This window comes from Myotis daubentonii, chromosome 2, assembly GCF_963259705.1.
Source record: "Myotis daubentonii chromosome 2, mMyoDau2.1, whole genome shotgun sequence".
NCBI classification, from domain to species: domain Eukaryota; kingdom Metazoa; phylum Chordata; class Mammalia; order Chiroptera; family Vespertilionidae; genus Myotis; species Myotis daubentonii.
This window is the reverse complement of record NC_081841.1, coordinates 32481750-32499294: the sequence shown is the minus strand read 5'-3', so window position 1 is coordinate 32499294 and position 17545 is coordinate 32481750. Positions and strand designations below refer to the sequence as shown.

At 37.3% G+C, this 17545-nt stretch overlaps 1 protein-coding gene across 1 annotated transcript; it reads left to right on the top strand.

The window, feature by feature from the left end:
• The first annotated feature begins 311 nt into the window (after window positions 1–311).
• Window positions 312–16310, top strand: LOC132226066 (sulfotransferase 6B1-like). Its single transcript, XM_059680956.1, has 6 exons — window positions 312–456; window positions 2831–3015; window positions 5239–5365; window positions 10266–10360; window positions 10507–10693; window positions 15171–16310. Exons 1-6 carry the CDS (start codon window positions 312–314, stop codon window positions 15287–15289), a joined length of 858 nt encoding a protein of 285 aa, XP_059536939.1. The 3' UTR covers window positions 15290–16310.
• Window positions 16311–17545: the final 1235 nt, after the last annotated feature.

Here is a 17545-nt window from a genome sequence, read left to right as displayed (position 1 = left end):
GCTTGAAAACTGTGTATGTAAATTATTCTGAGTGACAAGTTCAGGAAATATTTGGTCATATGCGTTATCAGTGAAGTTCAGATAACGTCATTTTCACAGTAAACTTTGGCTCGGTTATGGTTTAAAAATTACACTTGTGAAAATTGCAAAAGGTATATATATATACACATGGTTCTCCAATTGGAATACCAGCTCAATAATTCTAATGTTACATTGCTACTGAGCTAGGATAAAAATCAGTGCCCATACTTGCTCTGTGCTTTGTGTAGAGTTAGTGTTTAGTAAGTAACTTTTGCTTGATTTGATGAAAGATGTCATCCCAGAACCAGCCAGGAGTTCTTCATAAATTCAAGGGGACCCTCTTTTCTACTTTGTCTTCAGAAGAGCTTCTGAATTCCCTGGATTCTTTCCACGCAAGAGAAGATGATGTCTTTCTGGTGTCCTATCCAAAATCTGGTAAAGTTTATTTTAATGTATTTTGTAAATGTAGGAATACAATAATAATTATAAATATAATAATGATTTTTACAAATCATTTGTTTTTCAGAATTTCCCACAGGAAATTAAATTGTCCTAAACCCATAGTCTAATGAAAAAGTTTGATAGTAGAGAGGCAAAAAAAAAGTGCTTTGAAAAAATTCAACTGGAGAAATTAGAGCTTTACTACACTCTTGTTTCTATTTTATTCATGAAGACATACAAATGTTGACATATATAATAAGCATGATCTCTGTAATATTATAAAATTATCTTTTTCTAGTACTTTGTACCAGGCATGGTGATAAATAGTGTTTGCTCCATTTATAGTTAATAATTGATTTATAAATAAATATTATTTTTCTAGGTTAATAAGAACCATAAATACTTTTATTATTAAAGTTTATGCCATATCATTTAAATTAATAATATATTACTTTTTATTCTTAAGAGTGACTAGGATATATAATATCCAGCTGCCTGTTGTTATGTCCAGAATAGTGGCTGTGTGTGGCTGAACACATACCTGCTCTCCTGGATTTAGCAACTAAGAGCCAAGTTCCCTTTGAGCTGTGTGTTTACTAAATCCTTCACTGGACTGTAAGTCAGGCCCAAGAAGCCCTTCCTTTGGATAATGCAGAGCTCACACAGGGGTGTTTTTGAAAATAAATATAAACCATATATTTATATATCTTTTATTGGAAAATCTTGCTGCGAATGGAAATTAAATGATTGCCTTCAAAATACTTCAGTATTCTCCTTTTACAGTAGGTTGCTCTGTGAGTAATTACATCTTGTCTTAAAATAATATATTAGTTTAGAAAGTAATTAGTGATACTTTTAAGATTCTTGGAACAGGTGGTTAATTTATACTAACATAAACAACCATATATAAGGCTTCCACTGTACGTACTGGTGCCCATAAATTGACATCTTCCCACCGGCTGCTAGGAGGTCTCCTTCAGCAGCACAAAACTGTGTGGTCTCTCTTCTTCATTAGAAGGAATCAATATATTTTGTTAAAATAATACAATTGTCACTACTAAATGAGTCACATACATGAATGCTATATGTTTATATTTAAAACATATACCCCTACCAGTGTGGCTCAGTGGTTGAGTGTCAACCTATGTACCAGGAGGTCACGGTTTGATTCTCGGTTAAGGCACATGCCCAGGTTGCAGGCTTGATCCCCAGCTGAGGGGGAGGGAGCATGCAGGAGGCAGCCAATCAATGATTCTCTCTCATCATTGTTGTTTCTATTTCTCTCTCCCTCTTCCATCCTCTCTGAAAGCAATAAAAATATATTGAAAAAATAAATTTAAAATATATAATGCAAATGAAAGTTCTATTTAACCTATGAATATTTATTTGTCTCTGAAACTTTAATGAGATAAATGGAAACTAAGGCAGATTTAAATTCTTCAGGGACATTGCTTTCAAATTAGCAAAAATCCTCCGCACCCAAACTTCTCCTTCCTTGTTTCCACGTACAGTGTCTACCCAAGCATGTCAAACTCGCAGCCGGCCCTGAGTTTGACATGCTTGGTCTACACCATTGGAACACATCTACATTTGCTTTATGTAAACACTACAGGCCCGATGCATGAAATTCGTGCAAGGGGCTCGACCCTTGTGGCCTCGGCTGCCCCTTGGCCCTGCCCACTGGTTGTTCCAGAAGGTTGTTCTGCCATCCAGTCTAATTAGTATATTAGCTCTTTATTATATATGATAAAGTGGTATTCCTTCCAGACTTTGAGGTAGCAGGCTTGCATTTCTGTGGTTTTTGAATATGCCATTTGTTCATTGTTCTGATGCTTTGTTTGCACAATTATTTTGTATTTATACACAAACAAAAATAAGATCCACTGTCTATCTTCAAGGAGGAAATGGGAAGATAGACATAAATACAAGCAATGGGGTCTGTTACTTTGGAGGGACTTGATGGGTGAGCAATTATTCCAAGGGAGTGGGGACTCAGAAGACAGTCTATAAAAGAGCAAGATGCATGTGCTTACAGGACTAATGGGAATTATGTGTAGAAAGATCTTTGTATTTGTGAATTAGAGAAGGTATTAGAGGTGAGTGGTAGCATAGAAGAGTATTTCAAGCTGAGGAAATAGTACACACAGTTCTCATATTGCTTCGTGTTTCAAAATGTGATTTTTCCTATCTAATGAATTAACATCTTAAGTATTTCAATAGGTTTCAATGGGTGTCAAGAGGTAAAACTAACTATTATAATAAAATTAATGTATTCATTGCCTTTATAACCTAATGCTAATTTTCTAAATTCATTTCACCAAGAGGGCCATTTAATTAAAAATGAATTTTATTTTATTTTTATGTGAAGGCACTCACTGGATTGCAAAAGTCATTGAGAATATTCCCAATGCTGAAATTACTCTAACATCTCCAATTGAATTGGGAGACGTTTCTAAATTTGAAGAGCTAAAAATGTGTTGTAAGAGAAGAGTCATTCCAACACATTTGAGCTATAACATGCTACCAGTGGATATTAAACAAAAGCAATGCAAGGTAAGTTCAATGGTGAAGGGCAGGAGGTTGGGAATACCACAAAACTGAGCTTGGATTCTTGCTCTGCCACTTTCAAGATGTGTGACCTTGGGAAATTGCTGATGCTCTCTGAGCCTTAGTTTCCTCATTTGATACAGGAATAATGTATCAATCTCATATAGTGTGGGAAAAATTAAACAAGACAATGCATGTATAGGTCTGACCACAGTATCTAGTTTATACAAATTATTTTAATAATCTGTCGGTAATGAAAGAAATGTGAACTATAGTTACACTAGACAATGTCTTATTCCATTCTGAATTTGGTTTTAATGTTTTTGCTTTAAATAGTGATGTCTAGGAAAAGAAAAATTGCCTTAATGTTATTTTAATTACTTTACCATTTGTGCAAGGGATTATTATAGGAAGGGAATAAAAAAATTTTATATAAAAATTAGTTGTATGCATGCATATAAGCATAACCAATGGACACAAGACACTGTGTCCATTAGGAGGCTAGGGGAAGGTCAAGGGGAGAAAAAAAAAGGAGACATATATAATACTCTGTAATACTTTAAGCAATAAAACAATTTTTAAATAAAAGAATAGTTACCTCAAGTTATTTTAAAAATAAAGTTACCACATTGTTATTATTTTAAAAGTTAACTATAATTTAAAAGAATATTTATATTTTCATATATTTCACATTCAAATTTATGTTTCCATGGAGAAATGCTTATGGAATAAGATTAAGTATGAAGCATGTTTTAAATACATGTATACTGAATAATCTCAATTTAATTAAAATATACATATACACATAAAAAAAGATCTAGATGTAAATATAACAACATGCCAAGTGGTTTTCTATGATATGACATTAGAGTTGGATTTTATTTTCTACATAATGTCTACATAAGGAGCATTTTAAAAATTCTGTTTTGATCAGAAAAATAAATTTGAAAAGCAAAGGCAAGATATATGTGTTTATTGTAACAAGGTCCCAGTACTAAATAAAGCCTCTTTAGACAATGTCAGCCATATTCCAAAAATAACAAAAATTACCTAGCAGTCAAATGAGCACAAACCAAGCAGCTCCTCCTATGATTATAGCTCTATGATCACAATGTGATTGTGCACACCATCTATTCTTCTGCCCAAAGAAAAGTAAATGTGATAGTTTTGTCTGTATCCCCAGCAAATCTATCAGAACAGGTGAAGGTGTATCTAACTTGATTACACTTTCACTCACCCGAGCATTTTCATTTCAGACTGTCTCAGAGAGAGAGAGAGAGAGAGAGAGAGAGAGAGAGAGAGAGAGAGAGAGAGAGAGAGAGATCTGGGGGGATAAATCGTCTGGTGAGCCCTAACCGGTTTGGCTCAGTGGATAAAGCGTTGGCCTACAGACTGAAGGGTCCCGGGTTTGATTCCGGTCAAGGGCATATACCTTGGTTGTGGGCACATCCCCAGTAGGGGGTGTGCAGGAGGCAGCTGATCGATGTTTCTAACTATCCCTCTCCCTTCCTCCCTGTAAAAGATCAATAAAATATATATATTTTTAAAAAGAGTCTGGTGAGCTCAATAACCCTTACTCAGGGCAATGCAATAACACTGACACCAAATGCCTACTAGAGATCGAGCTGTGTTTTGTAAACACATTACAAAGGTGAGAAGAGTGGGTATTTTACTTTTCATAAGCGAAGGAACTGAAGCTCAAAAAGGTTAGGGTGCTTCTTTAAACAACCACACTAAAGGTACAGCCTTTAGGTACAACCCTTTTCTTTTACCCCTACTGGGGACTGAGACTCTGGTTGCCCCTGGTCTCCCAGGAGCATGAGCTGCCTCTTGCTGAGGGCCTAGCCCTAAGGGACCAGCCGTACAACCTTCACCTGGTTGATGAGCTGGCAGCATCCCCTGCTGGTTCATATGCACATTAAGGGTCAAGACACACTGGCTTGAGTCTGTGTTTAATAATTAGTTGAGGCTGCCAAAAAATCGTGCCTGTCATGGGTAAGTTTAGCTTCTACTTTCTCTATATATTTTTATTTAAACATTTTTTTCAAATACAGTTTACTTTTAATATTACTTTGTTTTAGTTTCAGATGCACAGCATAATAGTTAGACAATCATATACTTTACAAAGCGTCCCCCCTGATACTTCCAGTACCGGCTCTTACTTTCTTTTAGGAAATGTTTTGTGGTGGGGCTATTTTCACCCAAAAATAAATTTATATTTTTTAACAGATTATCTACATCGTTAGGAATCCAAAAGACACAGCTGTTTCTCTATTCCATTACTACAGAGATAACCCTAATCTCCCTGGCGTGGAAACCTGGGCTGCGTTTTTAGAGTTGTTCCAGGAAGGAAATGGTAAATATGACAATGGTTTTTTCTCATAATGTACAGTGAGCTTTTCTGCTCAGAATGAAAGCATTTTCTAAAAGTTTAAATGGATGCCCATGTCTACTTTCAGAAGTACTCTTTGAATAGATGATTTGTTTGCTTCCAAGCCAATTCTTTCTCATTGTGCTTCTTCACAGTCTTTCTTCTCACCCATGGATAGTACATATTAGCAATTTCTTATTAGCCTTAATCCTGGTCAATAATCTATCTCTCTCTTTTTTTAAATATATATGATTGGTCATTTCAGTGAAATAATATGCACTAATAGGAGTACAGTGAGATACAGTTGAGACCTAGACAGGTAGCCCAAAACATGCCTTATATATACCTGCATGGATAATAATGCAACACAACAATGCACCCCCGAAAAGAACCCTCAAATTCCCCAAATAAAACAAATGTGAAAGAATTAGCCATCTTGGCATTTGGTTTTATGAAAACTAACAGGAAGTAATTTGTCCTGAAAATACCACAATGATACGTCATTTGATTGCGCTGCGTAGTATCTGTTGGTCCTGCTATCTTTTGGTCCTGTATGACCTTTGAATTTACTCATTTTTTCCTGTGAGTAAATTCAGTGGTGTCTGGAGCATTTAAAAAAGAAGCAAAAAACAAACAAACAAAAAAAAACAAACCTTCTAAATTCCCAAGGTATATTCAACAAAAATAATATACCAAGACAATACAGAATTTAAAAGAGACATGATTCAGAAATGGAAGATTTTCTCTCCTATGAGGCTTAGTGCAGATCTTAATTGTTAGCTTCACTATTGTACATGGTAATTGTTGTGCTCTTGCTTGTTCATTTAAGAGAGGCCACAGCAAGTGTAACCTTAATATAAGGACATTGAGAAGTCACCAGCAACAAATATATACATATAGTCCCTTGGGAAGAATATACTGGTCTCATACGACTTCAACCCTGTTTCCTCATTTAATGGCACACATCTATTAGAATCATAAAGCTTCAGGGATGACAGATACACTAAACGTCATCTGTTTAAAACATCCTCTCAATGTTTAATTCCCTTTACATCTTCAAGAATTGTAGAGCCTAAGCTTGAACCACTTAACCTTGACAACAGGTTCACACTCCACATTCCTGTTCCAAAGGAATACTTTTCATCTTGGTACTTCGAAGATGTTGGGGGAAAATTCTTACCATGTGATACAGACACTTAGCTAAGTGCTATGCACACATGATCTCTTTTCATCCTCACTAGACCACATGAGGTAAGTGTTATTATCCTCATTTTATAGGTGAGGAAAATGCAGACCGCGGGAGGCCAAATAACATGCCCAGAGATGCATAACTAATAAGGAGTAGGGCCAAGATTTAAATTCAGATGTCAGCTCCAAAATCTTTGCTCTTACCACTGTGCCATAACTCATCCAGCCAAAAAATTGTGCCCCAATCATTAATTCCTCTTCCACATGCTAGTCTTCTAAATATTTGAAGATAGTTAACATGCCTCACTCTGCCTCTTTTCCATTTTTGGAATAAGCAGAGTTTAAATATATAAATTAGTTTTTTAAAACAGATCTTGAGCCTGCTTTTTCTCAAGAAGAAAATAAGTTGTGTTTGTCTCCCATTATTATACACTGTGGCTCACTCTTCCTCCCTCACCACTGCATGAGCTCTGATTTGGCCTTCTCAGGGTATGGTCTAACTGATTCTGTTGGAGAGATTATTTTTCTATAAATGTAGGCACAGAGCGCTGGCCAGTGTGCTAAGTGGTTAGAGCATCGGCCCATGCACCGAAGGGTCTTGGGTTCAAGTCTGGGTTGAGGGCACATACCTGGGTTGCAGGTTCGATCCCTGGCCCCAGTTGGGGTGCATGCAGGAGGCAACCGATCAATATGTCTCTTTCACATTGATGTTTCTCTCTGTGTCTCTCTCCCTCTCCCTTCCACTCTCTCTAAAAGTGAATGGAAAATATCCTCAAGTGAGAATTAACAAACAAAAAGATAAAGATAGTGACACATTTATCTAATCATCTAATTTGTCTTTCACACACTTTAAAAATACACTTTAGGTTTTCAAATGAAACAATAACTATAAGTTGTATCCTGGAGATATCCTGGCAGATTAATATTTCAATGAAACATGTATTAGCATTTGCTCCTTATTCCCTGTAACCCCCTCTCCCGTTTTATATTAGAACTCTATGTTTCCTAGGCCACTTCATCCCAGTGAGTTTTGTTTTCTGCGCAATTATCATCAGAATGCTTTGTAGAAACTAAACACTAAGGTGGCCATTATAACTGGATATAAGAGGGTTTGCAGAAATTTATGGGAGTTTTGAAACAGCAGAAGAATAGGAGAATGTGTTAATGCAGGACAAATCGGTTTGCCAGGCAGCCTTGGCGCCCTTGAGACTGGAAAATGAATCTGCAGTGGTGTCAGTACAGAATGGTATGAATTTCTTTAGCAGAACTCAGCCGTCGTAGGTGAGATGGAAAGGAGGTGAAGTGTTTTGACCCAATACTGAGTGTTTCTTGGATGATTAAAATAAACTATAAGGGGGCTAGGAAATGCAGGTATTGATGAGAGTATCGTTGAGGGGATGTACAAAGGGAAGCAAGTAAAGGGAGAAAGGGAGAAAAATAGTCAAAGGAGAGCACCTCAGCAACTATCTAATAAAGTTACTACAGTTGGTAGTAAGACCTGAGATGCCACAGAAGATTCTCTTCTAAAATCCGAGTCTTCAGTGAGTGTAATGGAGAGATCAGGTCAATTTCCGGCTGAAACCAGGATGGAAAGGGTGCTAGATTCAAAGGACATGTTAAAGGAGCCTGGATTGTCTAGGAGGGAGGAGTTCTGGAAGTCCTTAGAAAACAGAGACTGCTGACTCTCTCTCCAGGTCCTAAGATACATGAATTGTTTGAGAAAGAGCAACTTGTATTCAAGGCCATTGAAGGGGAAGGAGTAATTTGTGGATAGCAGAAGAAAGGCCATCCAGGCATATGCTAATTAAGGCCAAGAGGTGGTGGAATAATTTTGTAATTAAGTGAAGGATAAGGAGAAAAGTATCTCCCATAAAAGCAAGATGTCAAATCTCAATTTTGGAAACTATATTTTCTTTAAAGCTATTGACCTGGTCAGTGAGGGTTCTGATTTAAAAATCAACACAAACTGTAATTTCCTCCACTCGTGAGAAAGGCCCAGGCAGACAATTTCTTAAGATTCTTTTGGCTAGTTTGAGTCCTTTTGGAATAAGGGAGAGTCTAAATTAATTAGTTAATAATAGAACAGCTGGCTCTCAAATTATGATCAGGCTAGGATCCAAAGGTTTCTTCTTCAATCTATTTTGGATATGTTGGAATACATTTTCTACTGAATAACCATAATGGGCAGGTCAGTCACACTGCACCCCCCCTCCCCACCTTGCCCAGCCCACCCAGTGTGACTCTTAGTCTCTATCCCTGCCTAGCATTCAGCCACAGAAGCATGGGCTCCCCCAGACCCTATTGAGGGCTCCACATTATCAACTCCGGGCAGTGATATTACCCACAAGGGCTGGGCTGTGGCTGCTGGTGGGGGTCAGAGAGGTCCGTTAAGACTGTGAGGTAGTCTGGCAAACTAGAGGACTAGTTAACTTCCTAAATTTGTGTGAGAGAGAAATCAGTTTCCCTCCTACATGTGTTTGTGCTTGGGAAAATGTTGGTAATTCTTAGAAGATAAACCCTTATGACTGGTATAGTAATTTGGGTAATTCTAAGACAAAGTATTAGGTAAGGCTCTGAAATTGCAGTGAGATTGCTGATAACCAAAAACTGTATCTGGACAGCTCTCCTAAGAACCAGTTCTGATTATACAGCCCTAGGCTCCTGACTCTAATGATAGCACTGCAGTCCCTTGTTTCAAAAAATCTGTTCTAGTTATTTTCTTGCCTTTTGCTTCCTTGGGAGCCGAAGCCATGAAAAATTGCTCTTAGTTTGGAGTTAATTTTATTTTTATTTATTCAAAGCTTTAATGTTCAAACTGTACTAGTATATAGCAGTGTCTGGCTTAATAAATGTTTTTTATTAAAATGAATCAATAGTCAGCAGATCTTGAGGAAATCACTAGTAGAGTAGTTCTTTTATGACTGGGGCACTAGCTAGTATCAAATCTTTACATGATAAAGATTCCTGGAAAGATGTATGTTAAATTATTGTTTTATGCTTTAGATTGTCAAACTAGTCATTTTGTGTGTGTGTGTGTGTGTGTGTGTGTGTGTGTGTGTGTGTGCTGACAAGTTGCTCACTGTTTGCTTTTAATCATCACAACTATAGAGGTTACGTTGTATGATAGTATTTTACTTTGAAGATTTTTAAGTCTGTCAAATTAACAAAACATTAAAGAGACAATATCAACTACTTACAAATCCCTGAGGCTGTAATTCTCAACTTTGAACTAAGATGCCTGATAGAATTATTTTTTGGGTGGTGGTGGGGAGGAGTTTATAACTTTTTCTGCTAAGCACTTACAATTATGAAAAGCATGTCACATTACAGAAAGAAAATGACAAATTCTCAATGTTTCTCTATGTCTCCCAAGATCTAGAGCAGTTATCAGAACACAATTATTAGGAAAATGTGTATCTGTATTTCTGCTGTCACTTTTCCTGATGATAAAAAAAGTTATTAAAAATAAGGAAAAACCCTACACAGCTTTATTAAAAGGTGTCACTACCCTGCTTCATTTCACAATATTGTATTTAGTTGAAACAGTAGTGAGACTGAGCTCTTCTAAGGAAAACTTTTTCATTCCGGTGCCTAAGATGTATGTGCCTTGCTTTGACAACTTTGCAGAAGTGGGAAGACCCCAGGGACCCAAAGCCATAATGCTTGGTATTAACTCAGCAATTCACTTTTCTCCTAGTTGTGTATGGATCCTGGTTTGATCACATTTTAAGCTGGGAAGACCACAAAAATGATAAAAACATTCTATTTATATTCTATGAAGAAATGAAGAAAGTAAGTCTTTCCTAACATGTCAACAATCAAAATTTAAGTCAAATTCAGCTAATACAGGATATCAATCAATGAATTCTGTTTTCAGGTTTGAGGGAATGAATTTCGTGTTTTGATGGGTAACATTTATGTATGTGCTTATTGCTCAGGATCTTTCTAAAAGCATAAAGAAAATAACCACTTTCCTCGGTATAAATGTGAGTGAAAGCGACATCAATCACATTGCTTGGAAATCATCGTTCAAGGAAATGAAAAATAATGCAGCCAAAGAAAACTGTGATCCAAACAAGACCATCTGTGCCCTCACATCGAATAAGAACCTGGTATTTAGGAAAGGTAAGTCAGAAAAGGAGGTGGTGCTTTGCCTGGGGCTTCTGTTTGGAAGTAGTTCTATTTTACCTTTTCAGCCCCCATTTCACCATTGCTTGCACAACAGCTTACACAGTGTCATCCATCAGTGATGAAATTCTCGAATTGCATTCTTTCCAGACTTTGAGATGTTCATGCCCAATTAGGACCCAATTGAGAGAAAAACACAGGTGGCAAATAGAAATGACAGTTATTTGAAGAATGTGCCTCAGATCTTCAGACCAATGTGTTTGCTAATAAGTTGCCCGGAATTTTATAAACATGCTACGAGTCACAGTGAATCGAAGGCAGTCCTGTCCCCACACTGGAGCAGGTCGCTTAGAGCACGGTACATGAATGTTTTCTTCAGGAGAGAGGAACAGATGAGTGTGGACAGTGTGTCTTCTCAAACTCACCAATCAAATAACTTACCCTGCAGAAGTAAGGGGTGGAGAGAGAGAGCTGGGATTGTTATTTAAGGACGTGCTTCTGAATGGAAACACAAAGAGAAGGAAATAAATCTCTGCTAAGTCCTAATGTGTAACCTAGAAGCAGGTTGGGTAGTGAAAGCTAACAGCAAGAAAAGAAGCTCAGAACCAGCATGCACTAAAATGGTGTATGATGTGTGAAGCAGAACGAGGAAGATGAAGGGGTGGGGGCCGTAGAGCAAAAGCTTTGATGGATTTCAGTGGTCTTTTTCTTTTCCTGGCCTGTTTGTTCTTTTAAGAAGGGACCTGATATGGTCAGACATGTGTGGAAAATTGATTAGAAGAGATTGAAAGCTGGGGCAGAAAGTCCAGTAAAGAGGTTGTTGTAATAGTCCAGGTACCAAACATTGATGGTGGTAATCTGGGCACTGGCAGTGAGCCTGTTGAGAGGAACTCAGCTTAGAAGTCAGTGTAGGAGCCACTAGCAGATTGTGGAATTTGGTAAAATTGTTCAGGGTGAGTGGGAAGGCCTAGTGGAGAAAGGGACAGAAGGGGAAGCTGCAGGAACCTGACATAAATGGGAATGAAACAGCCCAAGACAAGCCGAGAAAGGAGATCAGCCAGAATTGAAAAGAAAGACAGGGTCAAACATGGCCATTTATCATTCATGAATTCTGAGAGTGGGGATGGGAGCCAGGTGGAGGGGTTTGAAGAAATGAGAAATAAAGAAAGGAACAGCAAATAAGGGGCACTCTTTTAAGAAGTTTGATAGTGGAGGATGACAGCAAGATGATATGGGAGCTTGAGATAGACTCAGGGTCCAGAAAAAGTTAGGAGTGGGAACGAGAAGATAAAGGGAAGACAAAGTGTTTAGAAAAGGATGCATGAAGGAAGGTGAAATGAGCAAAAGGGAGAAAAACAAGAAGAGACTGGGAGGGACCATGGTAAAGAGGATGATGAGAAATGAAGTTCTGATGGCTACTGGAGTCCAGTGCTGCTCCTGACATCTTCCATCACTGCCCTTTGAGATCTGATTAGCTAATTCTCAGTATCCACACATCTTATCATATAAACTTGAGAACTTTTACTCTAATGATAATAGAGTTAATCTCTGACCTGCCATGCCTGTGATCCTAGCAGGTATTTCCAGGTGAAATATCAACAAAGTTGTGGCTGATAACATTCATTGGAATGCATTTAAGTTCTATCTAAAAGTGGTTTCTTTATCTTATACATAACAAAGCACAGAGGGTTGATAGTAGAAAATCCTCACTGATACTAGTCACCATGAGCACCAGTGGTAAATTTGGACTATTGGAGGAACTAAACAAAGGATGTTTGCTGGATGGGATGGGGGTGGGGGATCCATCCTCTGAAAGTAAGAGTTTCAAAGAAACTACTGAAGTCGTTGATTCAGAATCTGTGGCACAGAGAGATAATCCTCACTTTACAGAGGAGAATTCGTGCCTGCAGCATCTTTACGTTAAACTCAGAAATAGAGCTGATATTCTAGGAAATGACTATGGGGCCAGGATAAGGTGATAAGCAAGGCTAGTCTTCATAAATGTCAGAAGTTTGAGGGCTCTGACATACTAAAATCTAGGGGGAGAATTATAGGTATGGAAAGGCATATGAACAGGAAGTATGTAGCAATGTTGCTTATAAGAATAAAAACCTAGAATGTACTTAAAAGGTCACTAATCAGAAACTGTTAAACATATTAAGTAAAAAAGAAAAGAGGAAAAAATAAAATAAACATATTAAGTCACATCCATATAGGGGTTTCCTATGGAGTCATGAAAGCTATTGAGTAAAAATAACTAGCATATGCTGAGTGCTTTGCTATGTGCCAGGCACACTACTTGGTTTGTCTGGATTTTGACAGCAGACTTCTGAAAGTGGTATTTCTATTATTCACACTTTACTGAGACACCAAACACCTGAATAATTTGTCCAAAGACATGCAAATAGTAGCTGGTAGAGTCAAGACTTGAATCCAAACAGTCTTACCCTATTCTCCTTAACGTTCATTGTTGGCACATAAGTACTAATATGGGAAGATGATAAAGTATAAGTGGGGGAAACTTAAGTTATAACTGTGTGACTTAAAATGTGGTTTATATGCATTTATATGTTTGCAAAGAAGAACATCTGGAAGAATGCATGCCAACCATTTTTTTAGCCATGTTAGCTGAGTGCATTTCCTTGACTTGTTATCTTCTTTTGCTTCTATGTAATTCCTCTAACCTACATATATAGCTACTATTTTATTTTAAAAAGGTTTTTTTTAAAAAAAAAAAAAAGTAAAAAAAAAAAATCAGAGTGAAAAAATAAATCAGAAACCAAGCAAACAAAAGTCAGGTCAAAAGAAAGAAGGTAGCAGTGGGGTGCTTTAGAAGCAATGTCATTATGTCATTTCCTGACTCTGGGATCTTCCCTCTGATACTTTCTTTTCTTTCTTTCTTTCTTTCTTTCTTTCTTTCTTTCTTTCTTTCTTTCTTTCTTTCTTTCTTTCTTTCTTTCTTTCTTTTTTCAAACAGAAGAGTTCTACTTTACTTCTTTTTAAACTCGGTCTTTTGGATGAGGAATCAACACCAAACATTTCTTAAGTTGTAATATAAATAAATTTCTTTGCTGTAGGTGACATTGTCTGACATTCAATCAAACCAGAGGTTTTATTGAGCATCTACTCTATAGTCAGCACTGGATTCAGTAATGCAGGAATACACATGAACAATAATACATCACAGTCCATAATTCAAAAGCGTTTATAAACTAGTTGGCAAAAATATATAATAGAGAATGATTTATGACTGTCTGCAATAGGGGGGTGGCGGGGGGAGGCAGTGCTCCAGTGCACCTAGACCCCGGGATGAAGTGTAGGGCCAGAAAAAACAATAGACCAGGGTGGGCAAGATCTAGGGGTGAGGCCTGGCCAGTGCGCCTAACGGATGTGACAAGGGCAGTTCTGATGCTGTGCCAAGGCTGAGAGGGTGACTTGAAGGAACAGGAGAGGCCGCTGGACTGCGTGAAGTACAGTTGTCCCTTGAATAACATGGGTTCAACTGCGCAGGCCCACTTATACACAGATTCTTTTTTTCAATAAGAACTGTAAATGTATTTTCTCTTCCTTATGATTTTCTTAATAACATTTTCTTTTCTCTACCTTACTTTATTGAAACAATATAGTATATAATGTCTATAATATAGAAATCTGTGTTAATCAATTGTTTATATTATGAGTAAGGCTTCATCAGTAGACTATCGGTAGTTAAGTTTTGGGGAACCAAATGTTACACATGGATTTTTGACTAGGGAGAGGGTGGATGCTTCTAATCCTTGCAGTGTTCAAGGATCAGCTGTATTTATCTTATTTCAATTCTCTGTTATCAATATTGTAAGATAAATTTCCTCAAAATGAGACCAATTACCCACCCCTGTGATGTGTTATCAGCACAGCTATTGCTCTGGAGGTGCACAGACAGGAAATAAATGAAGCATCATTCTATCCACCGTCTGCCTTAGGTTTTGATTAGGTTTAGGTGAGATAATTTTTGCCTGCTATCGTAAAACTTAGGACATTTGTGTATTTTTAAAATATGTTGTTATTGATTTCAGAGAAGAAAGAAGAGGAAGAGAGAGATAGAAACATCAATGATGATAGATAATCACTGATTGGCTGTCTCTTGCAGGCCCTCCCCACTGGGGATCAAGCCCTGACCAGGAATGGAACCGTGACCTCCTAGTTCATAGGTCAATGCTCAACTACTGAGCTACACTGGCTGGGCACATTTGTGTATTTTTAATCTTCCTTTTTTTTTTAAAAGAAATAACTTTTAAAACTCTACAAATTGACATGCAACTATTACTAAAGAAATTAGAAACAACAGATAAGCAAATGAAAAGAATAATTTCCCCATCATCTTATCACCAGGAGGTGAAATTGTCCACACTTTATTATAAATCTGACATTTTTCTTTTGTGACTACTATACATTTAAATTGGTTCTTGTCTGATACATTTTCAATTTTTTCCAGGAGCTGTGGGTGATTGGATAAACTACTTTACTTCAAAGCAGAAGAGAGTATTTGATGAACTATTCACAGAGAAAATGAAACACAGCGAACTAGCAAGTCACTTTGAAGATTACTCTTAATATAAATGGAAAATGAAACCAATTTCCATTTTACGCGATACAGTGCTTGTGGAATACATAAATATGTTTTACCAATGTGGAAAGCAGATATTTCCTTCAATGAGAAACAAACACTTTATGAATGTGTCAAAAGTGCCATGTGTGAGAGACTATTATTATATTTTATAGTAGCAGAGAATTATTAATAAAAGAAAGTATATACTTTTTGAATAGCTAAATTATATGTCTGCTTTCAGTATATTTATATGGCAAGGAGATTACTGTTATTCAGAGAGCATATTACTGTGGGTGTCCTATAAACTGCATTAATGTACAACAAAAGAGGTGAGGGATTATCTAAAATAACCAGTGTCTGAAAAGAATCTATTTCTTGGCTGTTTGGACCATCATGACCTCTAGACACACATTTTTATTTCAACACTCCCTGGTGCCCATGTGGAAATATTCTCTAGTGTCAGAGCAATGACAAACACCATCTACTAAAGTGAAAACACCTAATAGGTCAATTATATCAGATGATCACAATCTGGTATTTTGGTGAAATGAAGAATGAAAAGATACGCCTTTTGCATTAAATTAACACTGGTGTGGCTTTCCAGTATGTCCCTTATCTTAAATAAAGTCATTCAAATTACAAAATCTCTTATTTTCCAGTTTTGAAAAGTATAATTTTCTTGTAGCTTTAGCCTAGAGGACATTGTAATGGTATTTCAGTGAACTTATTTTAGGATTATTGCCTTAATTCTAATACATTGGTTATGAACCAATGTATGGTTCATATTGTTTACATTTGTGCCATAGTATCTAACTCAAGGCTAATGGAAATCAAAATGTATATTGTATATGACTCTGAGCTATGAAACCAAAACAATGGGTTGAGTGAGTTAATTCAGCCAAACACCAATGTACTGTGAATCTTATTTTTAGTAACACATCTGTTGGAGGTTTTTGTACCAAGTTTAATCACAATTCAGCCAATATTAGATCTTCACGAATCTTCTATATATACATATTTGCTACAAAGAAAATGTATTCCTATTGACTTAATGCAATTTGTGTTTTTCGATTTTTTATAAAATTAACATATACAGAGATTTACTAAGACACAAGACACCTACCTCCCCAAATACATGAGGGTAGAGAGTGAGGAAGGCAACCAGACGAGATCTTGGTCAAGTCCTCATCTTCATGTTGGAGCTCAAATCACACTTAACCTTCCCTGAGGTTGATGTGCAGAGAATGAGAAAGCAGTCAGTCAGGTGAAGGGGATCTGATGAGACTGCAGGTGAAGACATTGACTGTTGTGCCAAAGGCACCAAATCCCATGAGGCTCCATCACCTTCTCACAAGATTAAAATGACCATTGAGATCAAAAGAACCAACAGGAATTTATTTGCTGGCACCTTGTATTTTAGATCTATCTGTAAGGTACCTTTGCGGTCATTATAACCCAATGTTAATAGGAAATTGCTTAATGTCAACAATCTACAGGTATAAATAACTAAGAGCCTTAGTTTCCAGACTATTATCAGTCAGTCAAAAATATTCTATCTGTAATTATAGCAGCATTACTCACACAATCCAAGTGTCCATCAATAAATTAATGGATAAACAAAATGTGGTATATACCAGTGGTTGGCAAACTCATTAGTCAACAGAGCCAAATATCAACAGTACAACGATTTTAATTTCTTTGAGACCCAAATTTTTTCAACTTAAACTATATAGGTAGGTACATTGTTATTAACTTAATTAGGATACTCCTAAGCTGGCCTTTGCTAAAATAATAATAAAGCCACCAACACAAAATAATTACAATTCTTAAATTGATGACAAAAATACCTGTAGGATTTGCAGCTGGTTGGAAAAATATAGGTAACTTTATGCTTCGAGTAGGTACTTTGGTCACCCGCGCGCGATTTGCGGACGCGATTAGCACTAACCACTGCACAATGAGACTGCTGACTGACTGGCTCACTCAGCTGGTGCATGAATCGCACGCACCTCCCCCGTGCTGTGTATTCCGGGGCCCGCCTGCACCGCCTCTCCTGTCGCCCAACCGACCGACACCCCCCACTTCTTCTAACGCTGCTTCTTCAAAATAGACTCGCCTAGGCTGAAAACTGACTTCTGTGCATGGGCCACGAAGTTTCAATCTCACTGTATGTGTGCGCCCACACATGGTATTTCATGGAAGAGCCACACTCAAGGGGCCAAAGAGCCACATGTGGCTCGCGAGCCGCGGTTTGCTGACCA

Coding starts and splice junctions, on each gene's coding strand:
- LOC132226066 (XM_059680956.1), top strand. CDS start 312: ATGTCATCCCAGAACCAGCCAGGAGTTCTTCATAAATTCAAGGGGACC. Junction 3,016..5,238: donor TTAAACAAAAGCAATGCAAG/GTAAGTTCAATG, acceptor ATTTTTTAACAG/ATTATCTACATCGTTAGGAA. Junction 10,694..15,170: donor GAACCTGGTATTTAGGAAAG/GTAAGTCAGAAA, acceptor AATTTTTTCCAG/GAGCTGTGGGTGATTGGATA.